Below are 21,694 nucleotides of genomic sequence, written 5' to 3'. Positions count from 1 at the left end.
GAAGAGCCATAAAAGCTCTGTCCCAGCACCTTATCAGAAGGTACTGGCAGTAAAACGTAGAAGGCTTTTTAGGTGGGCTGGGGATGTAAATCCGTGATAGAGTGCTTGTCTAACACCACAGGTGAGACTCTTGGTTCAATCTCCAGGACTGGAGGTAGGAGTGGGGTGGGGGAGAGAGGGCTGAGCATTTAGAAGTGAGCATTTCATTGATCTCTTTATCTTTTTTATTTTTTTAGACTCATGAATTCCGGAAAACTGGAACAAAAACAATCCTAAGCATCCTCATCATTAATGCAAGAGGAAGGATATTCCTCAATAAAGAAAAAAAAAAAAAACTGATCACATCATGAAAGGCGAAATCATTACAAAATTGATTACTTAAATATATAATTCGATTCTGAATTAAAAATAATAAAGGTAAATTTTAAAGAAAGTGATCCACTGGTTCAATTCAACTTCAAAATATTTGCCATTTCTTCAGTTGCCAACATAGTTATTTAAATAATTCATCTCTTCTTCTTCCTACCACATTTCCTTTCTCAGTACAGGTATTAGGAACATGTTTAAAAAAAAAATGAAAAAGGAAAAAAAAATATTTGAAGATGAGCTAGAATTCATATGAAAACCATTGCCTAGGAATTCATCCAGGCTCCTTTGAGCTCGTGGGGGCGGGGGGCGGCGGGGCGGTGGCGGTGGAAAAGGCAGAGGAGGCAAAGAGGCGGAGACCCAGCCCGAGGCCTCCAGCGAGCTGAGAGGGGCACCACCATTTCTGGTGCTAAGGATAGAGACTGAAGCAGGTGACGCTTAGGATCCTCTCCCCTCCCCGGCATAGCTCGGGGGCAAAGACTGGTCGGGGAGAACTGCCGGCCCTTTTCCTCGCAGCAGCCGGCCACCCCGCGCGCGCGGCTGGGATCCAGAATGGAGAGGCTGGTGAGCGGGGCTAGGGGATGGGAAGGAGGGCGCTGGGTGGGCGAAGCGGAGCCGGTGGTCTTGGGGCGGGCAGCAGGCAGGAAGAATGCAAGGAGCTGCGGCTGACCGCGGTCCGGTCCGAGCTGGTCGGAGGTGCTGATGGCCAACGCATTCTTCTCAGAGATTCACCCTGCTGAGATTGCCTTTTAAAGGGTGCTTGACAGCCTGTTTTTGGTGTGTTTTCTCCTGGGGAAAGGATGCTACCCGGCGAGGGCGAAGCTTCCCCGAGAAAGATTCCTGCTTTCCGCCCAGAGAAATTGGGGCCGGGAGGCGAGCGCTGGAGGCTGCGGGTGCGTAGGGCGTCTCCACCGGCTGACTGCAGCTCCCGGGGAGAGCACGGCACAGCCTGTCTCACATTGCCCCGAGAAGGGCATGACAAGCGTTGGGCTGGCTCTGCGCTGGCGACCAAAGATGCGGTGGGGATGCAGAATTCCTATCTCGCTTGCTCCCAGAGAGCTCCTTGCCTCTTTGGTGCTCAGCCTTGCTGCCTCCTCTGGGCTCTTGTCTGGGGAAGCCATGAAAGATCCGATAAAGCGGCAGCAACAATTGAGAGGGGATTGAAACGCTTTGTGATCCTGTTTCTTGGAAGGGTTAAACCCCAGGATACCTAGGGAGGCCGACATTTTGTTTATTCTGGATCTGTTTAAATGACCAAAGTCAAAGGCGAGGATGTTCGTATGCCCTACTGGTATATAATTAGGTAAAAATAATCAAATACGATTAAAGCCTCAAGGTAATATACTCATATATAGTTTACTGGCGAGACCACACAGCCAGTTACTTCATTATCTTTTTTTTAACAAAGGAGAACGGTCGTCTGTGAGCTAGTGTCTTTTTCTGGAGAGATGCTCTTGATCATCACAACAAGGAATTATTACCCCATTTTACAAATAAAGACAGGAAGAGAGGTTGATTTTTCTAAGACCATGTGGCTACATGTGGTGGGGTGGGGGCTCGGACTTAGAAACTCTCAGAGGAAGAGAGATGTGTACCTGCCAGGTGGGCTGTTGTGAGGTAAGGTCTGGGCCTTGGTAAATCTGGCCTTTTCTGTGAGGGCCATTGTGGATTTCTTTTGTTTTCATGATTGGATTCCTGGTTTGTTTCCAGTGATTAATCAATCTCTTTAGCTACCTCACACGTTTTGGCATTTATTAGATCCTAGACTGCAGTAAATACTGCTAAATGCTTTATTCCTATTATATGCTTATGAGATAACAGCAACATTGATTTAGTGCTTATTTGTACCAGGCACTATTTTAGGCGATTTACGTGTGTTACAGGCTGAATACCCATTATTCAAAATGCATGGGACTGAATGTATTTTAGATATCAGATTTAAAAAAAAAATTAGAATATTTACATAATTTATACATAAAGAGATATCTTGGAAGCAAACTTAAGTCTCACTCCTTTTTAATGTAGACCTTATACACACAGCCTGGAGGTAATTTCATAAAATATTTTTAGTGCGTCCTTTATGATTACAACATATCAGATAATGTGAAGTGTAGAATTTTCCACCATGACATCATATTAACATTTAAGAGTTTTAGATTTTAGTAGCATTATGAATTTCAGATCTCTTGCCTGTACTTCATTTAGTCTTTTTAACTATGAGGTTAATACTGTTATTTATTTATATATTTTTTTTTGTCTCAGGCAAAATGATTTGTCTTACCATATACATTATAGTATTTGTTTTAGGCAAAACTCAAGTCAGCCAGAGTCTTCCTTTGTGGCTACCATACAGTAATGCCAGATAGACTTCTTTAAAAATAAAAATCCTATTGTTTTCAAGTTGGCAGTATTTTCAGTTACTCTACTTAGAGTAGAGGAACAATTGTGATTTTTTTTTTTTAACAGTGGGGTTTTCTTTCAGATTACCTTTGACTCTGTCACTGTATTTTTGTTTCTTAATATTGCTGGCTCCCAGTTCACAGTTTTGCATTTTTGGTATATGTCTGCTTTTTCTCTTGTCCTGAAACAGGTTTTCTCTATGAAATCCCAATTCTGCATTTTTTCATGACAGCCTGCTAGGGCCTGGGTTTTCAATGAGAGAAGCGCATAATTATTTCTTATAACAGCATGGAATTAGGATGCCGATATCTCTTGCCACAATAGCTTTAACTGAAAATAAAACAAAATGTGTTGGTATCTGGCAGGAGATCCTGAGGAAACATTTGGCTGACTTTTTTTTTTACTTTTTTACACTATAAAATAGAATGGGGCATTCCCAGTAACACTGAGAAATTTTTCAAATAGTCACTGGGGCACTTCAAAACTAAAGGCTTTTTGAATGTGGTGCCTGTGAGTGGGTGAGTAGTGCGAGGTGAGCAGGTGTTATGGGGGCTGAGTATATTTTCAGATAGCACATCATCCATGACTTCCTAAAGGCAGTAACTGGTATTAGCCTTAGATCTATGAAAAAAAGGGGAGAAATCAGCAGGTAGGCCTGGCATGCTCATGGTATGCTTAGGCATTAAATAATAAAATACATGTGCAAATGGTAATTTGTCCTAATGGCATGTTCAGATATAAATTTTATTTCCCCATAACCTTATAAATGTAAGGGAAAAACCATCTTGTGCCACATAGATGAATATTAGTGTGCACCATGATGGAATTCCTTGGGATTTAGGCAGAAAGTCTGATTGGGCCTCCCTGTCTGAAGATGAGGAGGCACTACTCCTATATTGGGTGGCACTGGAGATAAGACCACAGAGAGGTGATAATACATCATCCTTTCCAGGGCATCCCTCTCAAAAGATCTACAAAGGATACAAATAGAAAATGTGTTGGAGATTCTTCATCTCCGGCAGTTTCAGTGGATACCAGAGAAGAGAACCAGGGATTCATCCAGATTGTGACAGCTCTGGTGCCCCCATGAATACATCCACCTCTTGAGGACACATGGGCCCAGAGGAACTGAGACAAGCCTGGTTCTGATGTTCATCACAACATTAATCCCAAACCACGGACTGGGCCAGGACAACTGGGGCTCCTCTCATTACAGCCATATGCCTAAGTGTAGCTTAGGCAGGTGGTTACCTCTCTTCCTGAAGAAAAAAATCAAGGTTGCATAGTGAGATTAATGTTTGCAAAACATCAGATGATCTAACCCGCGTTGACAGTTCTACTGAACATTTCTCAGTAAGTTTTAGGTCATGGTTACCCTCTGAGGGATGAAAAGATATGTACTAATTAGAACTAAGATGTCTATACAGTGGGAAGAAAAAAACTTATTAAAATTGGGATGCTCCCACTGGGGACAGGAAAAGGAAAGATAAATTCCTGTGGCAGGTAAGAAAAAGATATTTAGGTCATCAAAGACTCTATTCCCTCACGGTTCCCCCCATCCTAAGGCCACAAGAAGAAATTAGAAACCCCAGAGAAATTTCAGGGATCTAGTTTAGAGTATTGGGGAAAATGAACTCTAGTAGAGCTTTTGCTATCATTTATTCTGTCTTTAATCACTGTATTTAAAAGCAACTGTAAAAACAAGGCTTAATTAAGGCAACCAATGAGAATGAGGTGATGAGAATCCCTCAGGTACCAGCCTTTGCAACCATGATATGGAACTAAGGCTGTTTAAGTGGTTCAAATAGTTTAGAAGGAATCTTCAAATTGTAGCAGAAGCTGGAGCTAAGCAGGTCTGACAAAACATCTGCACATTTAGAACAGAACACCCACGCTAGGTTTGTTGTGGCAATAGATTGGAACTTGGAGAAAGTGGTCAGGATGTCCTGAGGTTCTTGTGGGATAATAGAAAAAGTGGTTAGATAAGAGATTATTTCTAGCCAAACAAGACAGTGTCCCAGCCTCTGAAATTTAGCACAGTCTGAGAAGAAGTTTCAAAATTGGCAGTTCATGTTTTAGTATTAAATGTTTTCCGATGGACAAGAGCGAAGACACAGAATAACAGACCGGGGTGAGGGGTGCTAAACAGGTGGCATGCAGGTTAGGAGCAGTGTCTCAGGGTCTGGGGCATAGGGGGAGCTATGTTTTGGAAGAGGGCATTTTCTCTCAAGGTGGAAAGTGGACTGGTGTGTTTAAACAAGATCTGGAACTGGTGGGATGGTAGACACAAGGAAGTAGGAGCCTTTGGAGGGGGAGGCGATTAAGTCTATTTGGTACACCAACAGGCTCACAGACCTAACCAAAAAATGCTTCTGAGGCACAAGATCCCTGTGCCCTAAAATGACTGAAATCAGGTTCACAGAAAGCCCTAAAAGATCTAAATAAAAATCAGGGAATTCATTTTTGGTAGGGGAATGGTTTAAGCAAAAATGCCAAGGTAGGGAATTGTGTGGTGTGCATTGAGAAATAGATAAGAGGGGAAGGATGTGTAGGGAAGCAGTGGAAGATGAGTTTTCAGGAATGGATCAAATTAGGTGAAAGTGCTGGAACTATTTTCTTTAAAAAACCAGGGAAGACAGAAGGTTCTTAAGGGTGTGGTAACTTGTACAAAGATGAATATTAAGGAAAACCTGTCTAATAGTATTATGTATGTATATAAGCTGGATGGTGAACTTAATTTGAGATGGGATGCCCTGTCTGCCTGATCCACCACTGTCTCCAAAGCACCAGGGACAGTGACTGGCATGAAGCCAGACTCAGGAGAGATTATTAATGACAGAATAAATGATAGCAGAAGCTCAGTAAGTAGGAAGACAACTACACAAAACACCCAGTGTTAGGAGTCGAGCAGGGACTTCACAAAGTATGATGTATTGCGTAGAGTGACTAATTACATGTCTGGGAAGTGAGAGAATGTGAAATCCAGGCTGACTCCAGTGACTGGGAGATCAGAGTTCACAAGAGAAGTCGTTTTGATGAATTTAGTGTCATTCATAAATGTATTCATTCACTCCTTTCCTTTCATTCATTGGACCCACCACTGGAAGCTAACGGAGAACCCAAAAGAACTAATGCAGAAAAAAGCTTGGTAGTTTCAAGGCCTCCAGAGGGTGGTGAGGGGGAGCTGGAGGGCAGGGAGAAGAGCACGGTGACATGAGCTGGGAGAGCATCTCTGGAGGTGCTGAGCCCCAGGGGTGGAGATGGAAGCCAAAGACTCCAGTCAGACATCTGTGGGGGATGCTTTATCACCACCAGAGTTTCCAGAAAGTTTCTCAGTGGCTCTCATTAAATGTTCCTTAGGGTACTCGTTTCAAAACTGAATATAGTATATTGTTCCAGGGCAATGAAGCAGGGATCTCTGTGTGACTAAGAGTTTAATAATTCCTTATAATAGTGATTTGGTAAAAGGCAGTAACAATATCATTTTATTAAAACCAGAAACATTACAGTATTTCTGTAGTGGATTATGGCTGTAGAGCCAAACTGCCTGGGTTTAAAATCCAGCCTTTCTAGCTGCGTGGCCTTAGGAAAGTTAACTTCTCTTGTGTCTCATATTCTCCATTTTGGAAATGGTGATAATAATGTTACCGCTGTTTACCGGTGACGAGTCCTTGCTTCCCTGAATGCTGAAGTATGTAACACCAGAGAAGCACATGAAGGCAAGTGTAGAGTGGAAAGTAGAAGCTTTATTAAAGACCAGCAGAAAAGACTTCTCCAGAAGGAAGAGGGGGACCCAAAAGGCAGAATCCGTGGAAGGAGGAGGTCTGCCCTGTTTTATAGCTAAGGTCTACTTTAGCTTTCCTGGCATTCCTGTCCCATTCCTGTCCTTTGTTCTCCCTTATCTTGCAGTGATGGAATATAGGTGGGAAGGCCCAAAGGAAGGGGGACCTGTGGACTGAAAGAGTAATCTGGGCTGGAAGGGCCTGGGGCAGCTTTTGGATTAGCATCTCCCCTCGACCTGCTTCATTAACATTTCCTTGGGATGGGCTCTGGGCATGGGGGACATAACAATTCAATTTCCCCAAGTGCTGGTCTGGTTTCCTGGATTCCATTCTCAATAATGGCCTCCATTTTATTCATCTTACTTGATATTAGACCCGATTTACCTAACTACACTAACTACCTATCTTTAAATCTGGTTTCAATAAGAGGGTTCTGTAGTAGGTTTATATGAACTATTAGATGAAGTAGTTTATCTCAAGTGCTAAGAACAGTGTGTGGTGCATAATAAATATTCAATAAAGGTTGCCATCATTAGTGGTTTCGCCACCTTAGGCAAAATGGAAGTTGGAGTGTTGTTTTCACATATTATCTTGTATGTTTTGGGATTCTGGTCTTTTGCTTCTGTCTCCTGGTCTTTTAAACCAGACAGTCAGGCACCCACTACTTTAGAGCTCTGCCACAAGAAAGCAGGAAGGAATCTCAAGTTTCGCACAAGCAAGATCCTAAACATTCAAGTTTCATATGAAAGACCAAGGACATAAAATTCATGCCAGAAAAAAGCTAGAGAAAACTTGAATTTCTTACACCTCTTTATTTTATTTTATTTATTTATTTTTTTGGTACCATGGATGGAACTCAGGGGCACGGGACCACTGAGCCAAGTCCCCAGCCCTATTTTGTATTTTATTTAGAGAAAGGGTCTCGCTGAGTTACATTTCTTGCTGTCTTCCTTAAAATGAACATCCATGGAGACCAAGTGAAGGAACCCATGAGACAGCTGTAGGGAAAAGTTCAACTGAATACACCCTTCCTGCTCATTTTTGAAGAAAGCGATGCCCAAGATAACATTCCCTTAAATAGCCCCATGGCTTAGAAGAAGGCCAAGGATTTCTGCCTAGACACATGGAAACAAAGAAACGAAGAAAAAAACAATCAAATTAAAACCAGTACTGGTTTTTTAAAAGGTGCAGTTTATACAAAACTTGTGACATTTGTGGGGGAATCTGACTCCACAAATCTCTAGGTGGTTATGTGTTTCTGAAGTGTTTTTCCCCTTAATACTAACAGACATGGACCATTTGAGGAGTGGATACATTCTCCATTTGTATTCTCTGAATTTTCTGTATTTATTTAAGGTAGTTTGTTTTCCCCAGTGATGCTACGTCTTTGAGACTTTGCTGATGACAATGGTGGTTTAGGAGCAAGGCCACCCATTGCAAGGGCCAATTGCTATTACAAAAGAGCCACACTGCAGCTTTGCCCTTTCCACATCCTGAATACTCTGTTATTTCTTCAATCTATAACCTCTAACTATTTCCACAAAACCAAATTCTCTGGGGAAAACTTAACTCTCCAAACATGTCCTGAAATAGCACTTAGATGGAAGATTCCTTGGCCTTATCCAAATGCAAACCCCATTTCTGTACTTTGCTTTCTGTCTTCAGGTATTCAGGAAGCCCTTCTGTCATCTGTCCACCTACAGCCTGATTTGGGGCATGGCAGCAGTGGTGCTGTGTACAGCACAAGGTAACGATGCTCAGTTCCCCCGCCCCGAGTCCAGCAAATGCAATGTCTGGGGTGGACACTTTGGCCACTAACCACTGTTTGTGCTGTGCTAGTTCCATTTGTCTGCATGAATTATTGAAGCATGTAATTTGCTTGGAAGAATGGGAGTGGTTCTTTCCGCTTTTCACATGTTTGTTTGCAGTAGAGAAGAACAGCTGTTTCCATAGATGAACCAGGCTTATGAAAAATATTCTCTTTGAGTTAAATTATGTTGTCATTTTTCACCCACCAAAAGATTTTAAGACATAGTAATTCCTCTGTTTGTAAGGATATGGGAATGCTTATGGGAGTCTGAATGGATTCGATATTTTTGGAAGACAATATCACAACCTTAAAACTGGGCATGCCCTCTTTTTACAGAAAAATATAGAAAGTAATGAAATATAGAGGATATGTAGGTTCACATTATTTATCATGTAAAAATTGTACCCATGCCATCTGACTGCTGAATTCCCTATTTCTCCCTGCTCGACCCCATAGGTCACTGCTTACTTTTCTGTTGGACTTTATTTCCTAAGTTTTAATTTTAAATCATTTTCAGTGTATTGTTTCTCAACATTGCCCACAGTGGAAGGTGATGATTGTGAAGGACAGGTGGGCTTCATGCCCATCAAAACCCTGGTCCACAATATCCAGTATCTAAATGGATTCCATACCAGCAACAAAGAATAGTGAAATTTCCCATCAGTGGCTTCTTTCATAGTCAAGGGGGAAAAAATTACCTAGGTGTTGAAACCTACTTTTGATCTCTTTTCCACCACATTCTGAAAGCAACAATTTCTTCCATTCTTTGCTCTCCAAAATTTCAACAGACTTTCAGGACACCTCAACCCCACCAACAGGTGTTGCCTCCCAGAACCTTCTCTATGCCCCAAGAGTATCTATCATTAAATCTTGAGTCATACAACAGGGGTCCAGAATATAATCTATTACTCTGCTTCTCTTTTTAACCTGGTACTATTGGGGAGTTGTGTTTGATTTTTTGTTTTGTTTTGTTTTTTACTTTCTTTCTTTTTGGTGCAGTCTTCTTTTTTTCTACAATAACTGCCAACATTTTATCTATTTTATTCATCTTTGAAAACAAATTTGATGCTTTTAATCAAGTCTACATTTTATGTATTGGTACATTAATGGATATTTTTATCTTCATTAAGGTAGGGGGTGTAGGTTTGGGAGTAAGTTTATATTCACTTTCAATTTCTCTTATTTTCTAATAAACATAATTAGGATAAGATTTGTCCCTCTAAGAATTGCTTTACCTATTTCCACAGATTCAACATTTTTTCTATCACTGTCATTTAGTTATAATTTATGGTTTCTGCTGATTTCTAGTATAAATAAAAAGTTAAAAGAAGTGTGTAAATTTATGATTTTATTACATTGTGAAAAGTGTTCAAGGCAACAAAGTATAGCAAATTTTGGTAGCTGATTTCAATTTTAGGAAATATTTTATATGTGTTTTGAAAAGATTATGCAGTCTTTCATTGAGTATTATATATTTAAGTTATATATATATATATATATATATATATATATATATCTCCACAAATGCTATATAGTATGTATGAAAATATGAAATGTTTTTATGCTAAATATATAAAGCATATGAATAAACTTTTTTTTCAAATTTTCTCTATTCTTATATTTGATGTTTTTTTCTTTGTTTATTTTAATATATGGAATTAAAGATTCTGAAAGATGTATAGTAAATGCCTATGATAAGTGTGGATTTTTAAATTTTTGTTTGTAATTTTATTCATATTTGCTTTATATATTTCAGAGATAGGTTGTTAGGTGCATGAAGACTCATGACTGTTATATCTAACTTTAAATTGTTCTTTTCCTCATTTTGAATAATTTTCCTTCTTAAAATGCTTTGTCTACTACTCTCTTTTCTCTCTTTTTACAAATCTTATTGGATTGATATTGGAACATTTAAGTCTGCTCATTGAATTTTTCTTGAATCCCTTTCATATCCTTATCCTTTTGTGCTACATTCTGGAGGAATTCTGTGGCCTGAACTTCTACCCATTTACTGTGGTATCCATTCTGTTAATTGAGCAATCTGTTGAGATTTTGTATTTTTCTTTTTGCACATCTCTAATTTCTACCATTTACAAAATTGTCTTCTTACATACTTTGGATATATTCATGTCAAAGTATTTATTGATTTATGATACCTTTATTTATTTGGTCTGGCTTCTTGGGTTTGTGGACTTTAGTTTTCCCTTTTCATTGTGTTAGTTTTCTCAAATGCGTGGTTGTTTGTTATGATGTGGAGGTTTCTCTGTCATAGAGAGTAAGTGGCCAACATTGCAGAACACAAGAAATTACTGTCATAAAATTCAGTGAAAATGGGGATGCATAGATTGTCATTGGGTACCAAAGCTTCAAGGTCCTCATAGGTACCACAAGCCTCCCAGAGCGCTATCTTGTGTATCTCTCTCTCTCCGATGTGCCTATCCTCCTGCTTTCTGGAGGCAGGCATCTCTGTGATATCCCCTTCCTTTGTAGGGTGTGTGTGTGTGTGTGTGTGTGAGTGATGAATAGAGCTGATCTATCTTCTTTGCTTAAACTGACCACTCTGCCTGTTGTCCTTTGGCTCCTGGCTTCTACCTCTCCAAGCATGAACATACTTGGTGAATCTTCTATACAGTCTAGCAGTTTTCATCTTCAATCTCATTCTACTTGTTTTCCAACTTACAGGGATTCTCCACAATTCCTGGTCTCTGAGCATTTTCTTTCTTATTATTATACTCTATTACTCTACTTTGAAAGATTGGACAAATATATATATTTCTCTACCAAGAATAGGTATGTAAATAATTTTGTTTTTTTCTTTGCATTTTTCTCTTTTTAAAAATTGACTTTCACATACACTTTGTTTATTATCAGGAAAACATGTTCATGTGTGTATGAAAGTATGTATTAAAGTCTTAAAACACACATGTTCTTTTATGGTTCTATAGTGGAAGTGGTGACCCAGGATGAAAAGTTGCTGCTGAACACACCTGCATCCTTAAGATGTTCTCTGCAATCTTCCCACGAAGCTTTGATTGTGACATGGCAGAAAAAGAAGGCTGTAAGCCCAGAAAACATGGTTACCTTCAGCAGGAACCATGGGGTTGTGGTCCAGCCTGCCTACCAGGGCAGAGTGAACATCACCGAGCTGGGACTCCAGAACTCAACCATCACCTTCTGGAACACAACGCTGGAGGACGAGGGGTGTTACATGTGTCTCTTCAACACCTTTAGTTCTGGGAAGATCTCGGGAACAGCCTGCCTCACCCTCTATGGTGAGAATCTCTGGGAATGCACTGCCTGTGGGGAGACACTATTTGCAGGAATGTTTGGAACATGGTGGTATGGCTAGTTGTTCAGGTTCATAATCACAGAGTGGCTCACTAGAAGACACAGTCTTTCGTGTCTCTAGTAGCTATTTGCTGTGGTTTTCCTTTTCTTTGAGGGTTTGTGGTGCTATCCTGAGTTGTTCTGCTGGAGCTCTCTTTCCTCTGGGGATCTTGCTGTCCACATGACTGGGGACAATAATGAGGGCAGCAAGTTCTTCAGAATCAGTGGCACCAGTGAGACCTGGCACTGCCCTCATCAGTCATGTGGCCCCAGAATATCTGGTATGCTTTCTCCACTGGAGCTTCTTTGTCTGGACAGTACATGTGAAACAGACTATCCCTGGAGTCTCCTACAACTTGACCCTCTTGGATCTAAGGACAAAGCCAGATTTGGCTGGCCTGGAGTCAGCTTTCTCTTAAAAATCCAATAGACTTATTTGATGAGATTTCTTTCCTCTTCACTATCATGTTGCTAAGGATTAGGATATATGGATAAGGGATGACTTGGAGACATGGCACACTTGGCGTTGGCTTTAAGAAGAAAAAGACAAATTTAGACAGGGTTATTAAAAATATTAATGTGAGACTTTAAGCATGCCAACATTATTGGCCACAGGAGGAGAGGAGATTCAATGAGGTCACAATTTAAGGAAGGCACCACAGTACCAAACACAAGTTTCTTTCATTTATTTTGCCCATGCTGGATCCTCTCCGCAGAAACTTATGTCAGGTTTTCTTCTTGCTTTTCGCTTCTGTCATTTTCTGTCTGTCCATTCGCTTCTCTCCCCACCTCCCTCCTTCCTTCCATCATATTTCCCTTCTCCTTATCTTGTTTTTCTTTTTTTTTCTTTCTTATGTCATAATTTTCGGATTTCTGTTCCTATTTCTTCTCTTCTTTTTCTCTCATCTTTCTCCTACTCTGTCTCCCTTACTCCTAATTTTCTGTATTATTGTTCACCTGAAAATCAGATGACTCTTGAGTTTTGCAGCTTGCAATACTGTTCTCTTCCACCAAACCTCTCCTTCTAAGCCATTCTTTGGTACATCTCCAAAGAATCTGGACACCTAGTCTGGCCACATTAATCACATTCCTCTCTCTTCCTTTGTTCTCTTTACCTCCAGTGCTTGCTTTGTTTGGAATCTGGACATTCTTTGGACACAGCTGTAGTTCCACGACCCTCCTTCTCCTTATCCACCCACCTCTTGAACCTAAAAGTATAGACCAGCTTTAATTTGGTGCTGCCCTGTAATTGTCTTGGGGGCTCCAAAGCCAACTAAAGAATATTCTGCACTGCTTGGCAGAGATAAAGTCTACATTCCAATGAAATGAAGTCATTGGGGGAAATTTTAAAAGGGAATAGGCTATGGCTGGCCTGAAAATTATATTTTTTTCTCATAAGCTAGTTATTTTCCCTTAACTCTATCAGGTAAGGCCTAAAGTCCTTTAACTGCCGGGTTTTGATTTTTCAGGTTATAGGCTTGGAATTGCTAGTTTGTATTTTGTATACATCTTTCAAACAGAGATTTTCCAAGTCTTCTCTCTCTATCCTATTTGCTCTTTCAGCTTTGAGGAAAAAAAAAAAAAAAGAATGGGTATCACTAAGCGGCAGTCCTTCTCGGGGCTGTCTGTTCTGTACCTACCCTTGTGCTTCTGATAGGTGCAGAGTTCATGTATACAGATGCTGGTGGGGGTTACTGTCAAGCTACTTGAGAGGAACACCCAAAAGAAGGGAGAGGTGCTACATTATTCATGCAAGAGGAGAACATAATAATTAGGCTTTGAAATATTTGGGAGAGACAAGTAACATCTGAATTTTCCATAACCTTCTATCCATCCAGCTAGTTCTGCTGGAGGCAGTTACAGAAAGGGCCTTTCTCATCACAGGTTTACACCAGGCCGTTCTCTATCCTGCAGATCAGAGAAGGAGACCTCAAATAACTGGGAAGGCCCCAGCCCCAGTGGGTGTGGGATGTACGACCTCATCTAACTAGTTTCCATTTATCATTCTGTAAGGACCTTTTCCTCATCTCTGTAAGGAGACTATGTGCTTAACTGATGGCAGGTCATATATATATATATTTTTTTGTCCCAGTACAGCCCACAGTATTCCTTCACTACAATTTCTTTGAAGACCACCTAAATATCACTTGCTCTGCCACTGCCCGCCCAGCACCCATGATCTCCTGGAAGGTTGCTGGGTCAGGGATTGAGAACAGTACCGAGAGTCTGTTACACCCTAACGGGACCACATCTGTCACCAGCATACTCCGTGTCAAAGACCCCAAAAGTCAAGTGGGGAAGGAGGTAATCTGCCAAGTGCTGTACCAGGGGACTGTGACTGAGTACAAGCAAACTGTGAACAAAGGTAAGAGAAGGAAGGCAAAGATGGCTACGGTCACATCTGCCTATATCCGACTGGAAGGTGGCAAATATCCTTCAGAGACTTTCAGTCTCTCAACAAAGGAAGTAACTGGGGAGAGAAAGGTACAAGTAAGGAAAGAGAAGCAGAGTTGAGGAAGCAAATAAAGCAAATTTTATAGTAGTCTCCCCTTATCTACAGAGGATACATTCGAAGATGCCCAGTGGATGCCTCAAACTGCAGAAAATACTAAACCGTATATGTATGTGTGTGTGTATACCCACACGTATATGATATGGCTTTATTATATTATATATAATTATATTTATTATATAATATATATATTATTATATAATATAAATATATGTATATTATATATAATATAGTTTTATTATAGTTATGTTTACACCAATAATAAAATAAACAAATTATAACAATGTACCTTAATAAACATTTGTGATTTGGGTCTATTATTAAGTAAAGTAAGCATTACTTGAACCCAGCAAAGTGATACTACAACAGTTGTCTGATAACCCAATCAGCTACTAAGTGACTACCAGGCTGGTAGTATACACTGTGTGGATACACTGGACAAAGTGATGATTCACATTCTAGACAGGATGGAATGGGATAGTGTAAGATGTCATCACATGACTCAGAATGATATGCAATTTAAATTTTATGAATTGTTTATTTATGGAATTTCCCATTGAGTATATTCTGACCACAATTGACCATGGGTAACTGAAATCAAATTGCAAATAAGGGATAGTACTGTACTTTGGGAAATGTGATGCAGCACATTGTTCACTTATCAAATGCTATTGCTGATATGCATTCATACATTCATTCATTCATTCATTTATTTCATTCTAAGATTTACTGAGTGTCTGTTATATACTAATCTTTAGGTTGAACACAACAAATTCAACAACAAGCAAGACTCAATCACTGCACTTACAGAGCTTATAGCCTACTAGGGATACAGAAAAGTGTCTGGGAAATTGTAAAACCTCATGCTTCAAAAAGAAAGTAGTGGTTCACCATATGGGGACTGAATGTGGAGAGGTGGGGCATCAGCTCAGTTGGGGGAATTAGGAAGGAAGACCTGACATCTGTGATGAAATCTCTGTATAACCTACAGTAAGAAAGGGCCCATCTGAAGAGTCTTCATCACTACTTTAAAACAATCTGTCTCCCATCCAAGCCCCTTTTGCTCTCTTGTGTTTCCTTCTGAATAACTGTCTATGAGCTTCATAGATACAAGAATTGAGAACTGGGTGAGAGAATAAAGGGAGCAAGTCTTAGTGATGATAGCCAGAATTTTATTTCTCCTGTAATTTTGAAGCATCAACTCTTAGATGAGCACTCAGTAATAAACTTCCTAAAAATATTGCTGTTCTTTGGGGTGCTTTAAAAAAAAAAAAAACGTGGAAAGCTTTCCTGTGTGAAGCTCACTGGCCAAAAGGGTTGTGGTGTTAGATTTGGGCATTTGTGAAGAGATTTTTAGGTTTAGCCAAGGCAAAGTGTTAATTTCACTGAAAAACAAGAAGAGGAACATATTTTCTATTTGAAGAATGCTAATTTGACTTATATCTTATATAATGTTTAAAGCCACTGGTATATTAGTTTACTCTGTGAACATTTACTAAAAACCTTGAACTAAAAGTATTAGACAAAGCACTGGAACTGTAGAAATTAGATAAATCCCTGTCTGAAGGTTAGTTAAATTGTGATGTGAAAAAAAATCCATTATGGAGAAGATGCTAGACACTTCAGCTCTTTCTTTGCTTTGTGTTTCAAAGTAGTATTGAGGAAGACATTTAGGCCAAGTTCCATTACTAACACCTGGAAAGAGTTTTAAAAACAAAGACACAGATTAGAAGAAATGCAGTAAAAACATTGAGACAAGTTATATCTGGGAGTTGAAATCATGAGGTTCATGATTTTCTTTGCTTTTTACTTAGTATATTCCAATAAACTTGCATTATAGGAAAAAGAATATGTGCTTTGCTCTTCTTCCTCTTGCTGCTTTGATTTGAAGCTCACTGGCTTCTCAGAGGTTCAGATTTTAAAAAATCTGTCAGATAATAATAATAATACCTGACTTAGAATATTTTGAGCATTAGATGAGATAATACAAAGACCTTATTATATAGTAACTGCATAAAACATGTTACCATTACTAACGTTATCTAGATATTATTAAAATCATCTGAAGTCATGAATATAGATCTCCGTAGGTGTGCATTTAAGGTTAATTTCAGTTAAAAACTCTTGTAAAAACTCATGTCATACCTGTTGCTATATCAGTATTTTTTTGCCTCAACAGCTTCCTCTTGTGATTTTCCTTTTTCTACCTTCAATATCCACAGGCTTTTGGTTTTCAATTCCACTCTTGTTAAGCATTGTTTCCCTGGTAATTCTTCTGGTCTTAATCTCAATCTTATTATACTGGAAACGACACCGGAATCAGGACCGAGGTGAGTCATTAGAAGGAGTACAAAGAATGCAACAAGTTCCATGATTGTTTTTAATAATTTGGGAATCATCTGAAGTTATGAATTAGGGGATGGCCACATGTGTTTTGTTTGCTGTTTCCAAAATACATAAATTGTTGGTGCAGTTTTAAAATGCTTTAGAATTATTTTCTTGCAATTGGATATTTCTCCTTTTCATTTGCTAAGATGTTTCAAAGATGAATTATTTTATGAGCCGAGAGAGAAAGAGGGCTCAGGAGAGGAAAGAAATGAGAATAAAGTGTTTATTTGATCACAATGGAGTCATTTGATGGCAGAACCAAAGAAAGAAGTCTGGCACCCATGCAAGGTCCTCTCTACCTGTTAATAAAGGACAATCTTTTCTCTTTTTACAGCATTCCACAAGCCAGCTGCCCATTTAAGAGACTGTGAAATTGTCCAATATGATCACTCATTAAATAGCACTTCCTATGTTATACTCCCATGATGTCTCAAACACTATCGGCAACATACAGGTGATCCACACTTACAGTAATTGTGTCATGTCATTCTGCCCTTGTAGGCTGTGAGTTTCTCTTTATCCCCCACAGCATCTATCACGACATCTTATTTATACCACATGTTCAATAAATGTTCATTTATTGAATGAATGAATGAATGAAAGGGATGATGGATAGATTTTTTTAAATGAATTTTTCGATTTCCTTCTTTCTATTGTAAATTCATTACCTCATAAATGCCAAGTCTAAGATATTGTGAGATATTATAGAAGAAGACATGCCTTAGAAACAAGAGAAGTGACCTGTATATGTAGAAAGATTAAAATTTCTTTGGTTTCTGAAAACAGTGCACTATATTGCACAACTTGTTAAAATGAGCACAAAGTTTCAGTTTATGTTATGTGAAATGGGAGTTTCCTAGGGCAAGGAGGTAATATGGGAGTTTCCTGCATCTTAGATGGCTGAAGGTCTGGGCTCAGGAAAGAAAAAAATGTTGGTTTTGAGTGTTATTTTAGTTTTTAATTTAAAATCCCCCTTCAAAGACTACCTTATTTTCCTTTTCATTTTATGTTTCATGGACTGGGTCTTTCATGTTCTAGTTTCCTTGATCACTTTATTTTGCATAAGCCTTACATTAATCCCAAATTAATTCTTGTGAATTTATAAAAGAAGCAGCAAATCTCCAGTGTCAGTGTCGGCCCTTTTGCAAAAGTAAGTAAAGGAATTTGTTCTATCTGGAAGAGGAGATTACAGATCAGATACTCTTATGGCACATAAACACATAAGCACTGGACAGAATATCAAAGACAGAAATTTGTTTGATTCCTCTTTATACAAATATTTCACTTTTCTAATTTGGAAACTAAAGCTCAGAGAGGGGATTCAACTTCCTTCTCTAAGGTCACACAGCTTCTTAACAGCAGGCTAGGACTAGAACCTGAGTCTCCTAACCTCTGCCAGAATGCTCTTTTCATTACAGATGCCCTGGATTCCTGACTTGAACGGAGCTATTGTTATCAGTTGCATTAATTTTAATCTGTGCTTAGTGTATTGTTCTTGTGAAAATGCAAGCAGAAAAGCATAGAGTAGTCAAAGTAATTTTTAAGTTCCTGTTGGAAAAGAGTCTTATAATACAAACTGTTAAAGCCCAAGGTAAATTCCACTCGTTAGGGATATTTGCAATGTCATGGCCCTGTGTTCATTAAGTGAAAGTTGGATTTTCTGAGAAATGCAGTTATTCAATACCATATCCAATTCTTGAAACAAAAAGAGACAGTTTATTTCTGTGCCCAAATCCTTCCTCATTTATGAAATAAACACCTCAACTTGTGTTAAAGCTTGTAAGCACTAGGATTACCAATTACTGGCGATGTCTTCATGACATATGGCCAATTCAGTAAATTTCTCTGAATGTTCTGTGGCATATTCTGAATGAGTTGATTTTGACTGATTAAAAAAAAAAATTGACAGCCAGAGAATGATTCTGTATACAGCTAGTAATACCAAATGTCAATTATGCTGATAGCTTACATGCTCAGAGCTAAGGAAATGGTGTTTCATTAAGACCAAATGTTAAGTTATATTTTCTCTTTTTTAATTATTTCTTCAAGTAAGGAATTCTGTTGATTAATTTGTGAGAAAGGGAAATAGTCCTATACATAGGACTTTCATTTTTCCTTACTTTAGTTTTGTTTTCTTTTTCCTTTTCTTTTCATCACCTTTCTAAAGCACTAAATTTTGGGGTCAGGGAAACATGATCATATAAAACCAGGGCCAGGATTCTGAACCCTGAGAAATGATGCTGTGAGCATAAATAAGGAATTGAAAAAGTGGAACTGAGGTGTGTGTGTATTTGTGGGTGTAGGTGTGTGTTCAGAGTTCGTAGTGAAGCAGAGAGGAGAAAGATGAATTAGTGCTTGAGTTTATTAAGTGAATCATCAAAGATGATTCTTTGATCATCTTTGTGGAGCTGCCCAGTAGCCAATAATAAAAATCTGTTCAAGTCAGCCCTGTTTGATAAATGACCAAAGGTTTTTTTTTTTTTTAAGCTCATCATCACTATTCATTTACCCACAAAAGTCAACAAATTTATAATTTCTGCACAGAGGGGTCATTGCCAATGGTTGACGTTATATTTGCAAAGAAGTTAGCCTTGACTGACTTTTCTTGTAATGTTCTTTAGTGACAGAAAGCATGACACCGGTTTTGTCAGCTGTACAGTTCATTTTGGAGGAAGATGTGATGAGTTATAAGCCACTTCTCTGCACATTCCTAATAGGATCATGAGTTATTTCCCTGGTGACTACCATAATAAGACTAATAAACTTCCAGAGAATATCTTTTTTTTCTTTCATAAATCTAGTACTTTATTACTGAAATAGAAAATGAGAAAAACATTAAAATTTCCTAGGGAAATTTTCCTTCTCATAATAGTGCTTTCTATTAAAATGTAGTGGCGTCATAAGTTTGTGCCTTCCCCATATAGGACAAAGAGGTTCAGACTTGAGGTTGAGAATAATATTTTATTTATTTATTTATTTGGTACCAGGAATTGAACCCAGGAGTGCTTAACCACTGAACCACATCCCCAGCCCTTTTTTAATATTTTATTTAGAGACAAGGTCTTGCTGAGTTGCTTAGGGTCCTGCTGAGTTGCTGAGGCTGGCTTTGAACTCATGATCCTCCTGACTCAGCCTTCTGAGCCCCTGGGATTATGGCACCCAGTGAGAATAATATTTTATTTCTCATTAGTCCACCCACCAATGATTACATGTTTTTCAGAAAAAAAAAATACAAGAAATTTTACTTAAGAGCAGACCATTGTAGACATATCACCTGACTTTTATTTGAGTTGTCATTTTTTTGTCTGTTTTGTTTGATTGGCAGTGCTGAGTTGAAAAACCATAGCAAATTTAGACCAATAGTGTAACATACATGTTCTAACTTCACTTTGTCTTAAACTACTAGCAATTTCACGTAGGAATGTATTTTCCAGCCACATGATCTTCATGTTTGCCTTGAGTTCCTTCAGTTCACAATAACCTGTGAATGGATCCTTGCAATGAAACAATCACCATGTTAGGAAAACCCCATTTCCTAGGTAGGAGCATAACACTGTCTCCTATTTTAAGCTTAGTACTACCTCAAATAAAAAAAGCTCAATAAACAAGTTGTGGTGGTGAAGGAGGTCATCAGTTCGAAGGACATTACAAAGAATATTTGTTCCTAAGACAATTTGCATTGCTAAATAAGTTTTTCATACTCATTCCCATTCCTACCTCGGTGTCCTCAGACTTCCAAGGAGAAGGAATGGGATGCTTTGTATGGGAAAAGCAATGGGGAAATCTTTATTGAACTGCTCAGTGAAATGTCACTTTCTAGATGACATGTCACACTCCAAGGCTATTTTCCTGAAAAAAAAAATGTATAAAATTTTCACACATGTATAAATATCACCCGATATGACTAAATAGCACGATAAAATCTGATCACAAAGTTCTTACCTTACAGACCCTTAAAATCTGGACATTCTTGCCTAGAGCTGTTCTTTGCTTCTCTGCTCTTCAACACTTAAACCCACATTAGCTTACATGACTCAAATTTTGCTTTTTAGTGTACGGGAATACCTCTAGGAGTCAAAACCTCACAATATCCTACCCAGTAATTAAATCCCAGTTCACTTCTCAGATAGCACACTCATTCCCTTGGCTCCTTATCCTTCTGGTAGCCTCATGATGGTCACCTCAAAGGTTTTGTTTAATTTTTTTGTTGTTGTTGCTTTTATTGGTTCATTATAGTTATACATATTAGTTGGGTTCATTTTAACATAATCATAAATGCATGGAATTTAGTTGGCTCCATTGCAGTCATGGGACTGTTTTAAGGAGATTTGCCATCAGTATTAGTGTCTTCTGTTACACACATTAATGACAAATCAAGAATGAGAAAATATCCCAGCTGAACAACCCTCCCACATCTCTGTTGCTTTTGCATTTTAGCTTGCGTTCTTTAGAGTCTAATTACTGGTTGCTTTCTTTTCCACCTTCTTGCCCTTCATCTTATCCCTACCACTAAGCTTGGCTCTGAATAGATTTAAGCTTTTACTCCCCACTGCTACAAGAAGTCAACTTGATGGTCCTTAATCTGGAAAATATTGGATTCCTTTATGAAAGTACTCAGCATGGCTTACCTGAGAAGGAAACATCAGAAATGTTGTACTAATTTTCTATTGCTTCTTTAACAAATTATCACAAATTTAGTGGCTTACAGCAACACAAATTTGTTATCCTGCAGTTCTGCAGGTCAGAAGTCCAGAATGGTTCTCATCCACTAAACTCAAGCCATCTATCTAACGGGGCTTCCTTCCTTTCTGGAGGCAGTAGTGGACAATCCTTTTTTTTTAAATATAGCTTTTAGAGACTACCCATTTTCCTGATCCTTTTGTCACATTCTACCTGCAAAGCTAGCAACAGCCAGTTGGGTCTTTCTCCTGTTGCATCACTCTGGCTGACTCTATTGCCTCCCTTTTTCCCTCAGAAGGACCCTTGTGATGACATTGTGTCTACCTCTATAATCCAGGATCATCTCTCCATCTCAGGACCCTTCGTTTAATAAGTAAAATCTCTTTTACCATATAAAGTGACACATTCACAGATTCTTGGAATTAGTAT

At 38.8% G+C, this 21,694-nt stretch overlaps 1 protein-coding gene across 5 annotated transcripts in view; it reads left to right on the top strand.

Annotated features, from left to right (window-relative positions):
- Positions 1-731: 731 nt before the first annotated feature.
- Cd200 (CD200 molecule) overlaps positions 732-21,694 on the top strand; it is a 34,050-nt gene continuing 13,087 nt past the window's right edge. For 2 of the 5 annotated variants that reach the window (XM_076867971.2, XM_076867973.2), the window contains exons 1-5: positions 732-930; positions 8,214-8,295; positions 11,304-11,630; positions 13,778-14,050; positions 16,420-16,527. In XM_076867971.2, coding sequence (XP_076724086.2) covers positions 919-930; positions 8,214-8,295; positions 11,304-11,630; positions 13,778-14,050; positions 16,420-16,527 — 802 coding nt within the window. In that variant the 5' untranslated portion in view covers positions 732-918. Of the gene's footprint in view, positions 931-8,213; positions 8,296-11,303; positions 11,631-13,777; positions 14,051-16,419; positions 16,528-16,919; positions 17,040-21,694 lie in introns of all 5 variants that reach the window. The other 3 variants (XM_076867972.2, XM_076867974.2, XM_076867975.2) reach the window with 3 other exon arrangements.

This window comes from Callospermophilus lateralis, chromosome 10, assembly GCF_048772815.1.
Source record: "Callospermophilus lateralis isolate mCalLat2 chromosome 10, mCalLat2.hap1, whole genome shotgun sequence".
NCBI lineage: Eukaryota > Metazoa > Chordata > Mammalia > Rodentia > Sciuridae > Callospermophilus > Callospermophilus lateralis.
This window is presented reverse-complemented; position numbering and strand designations above follow the sequence as displayed.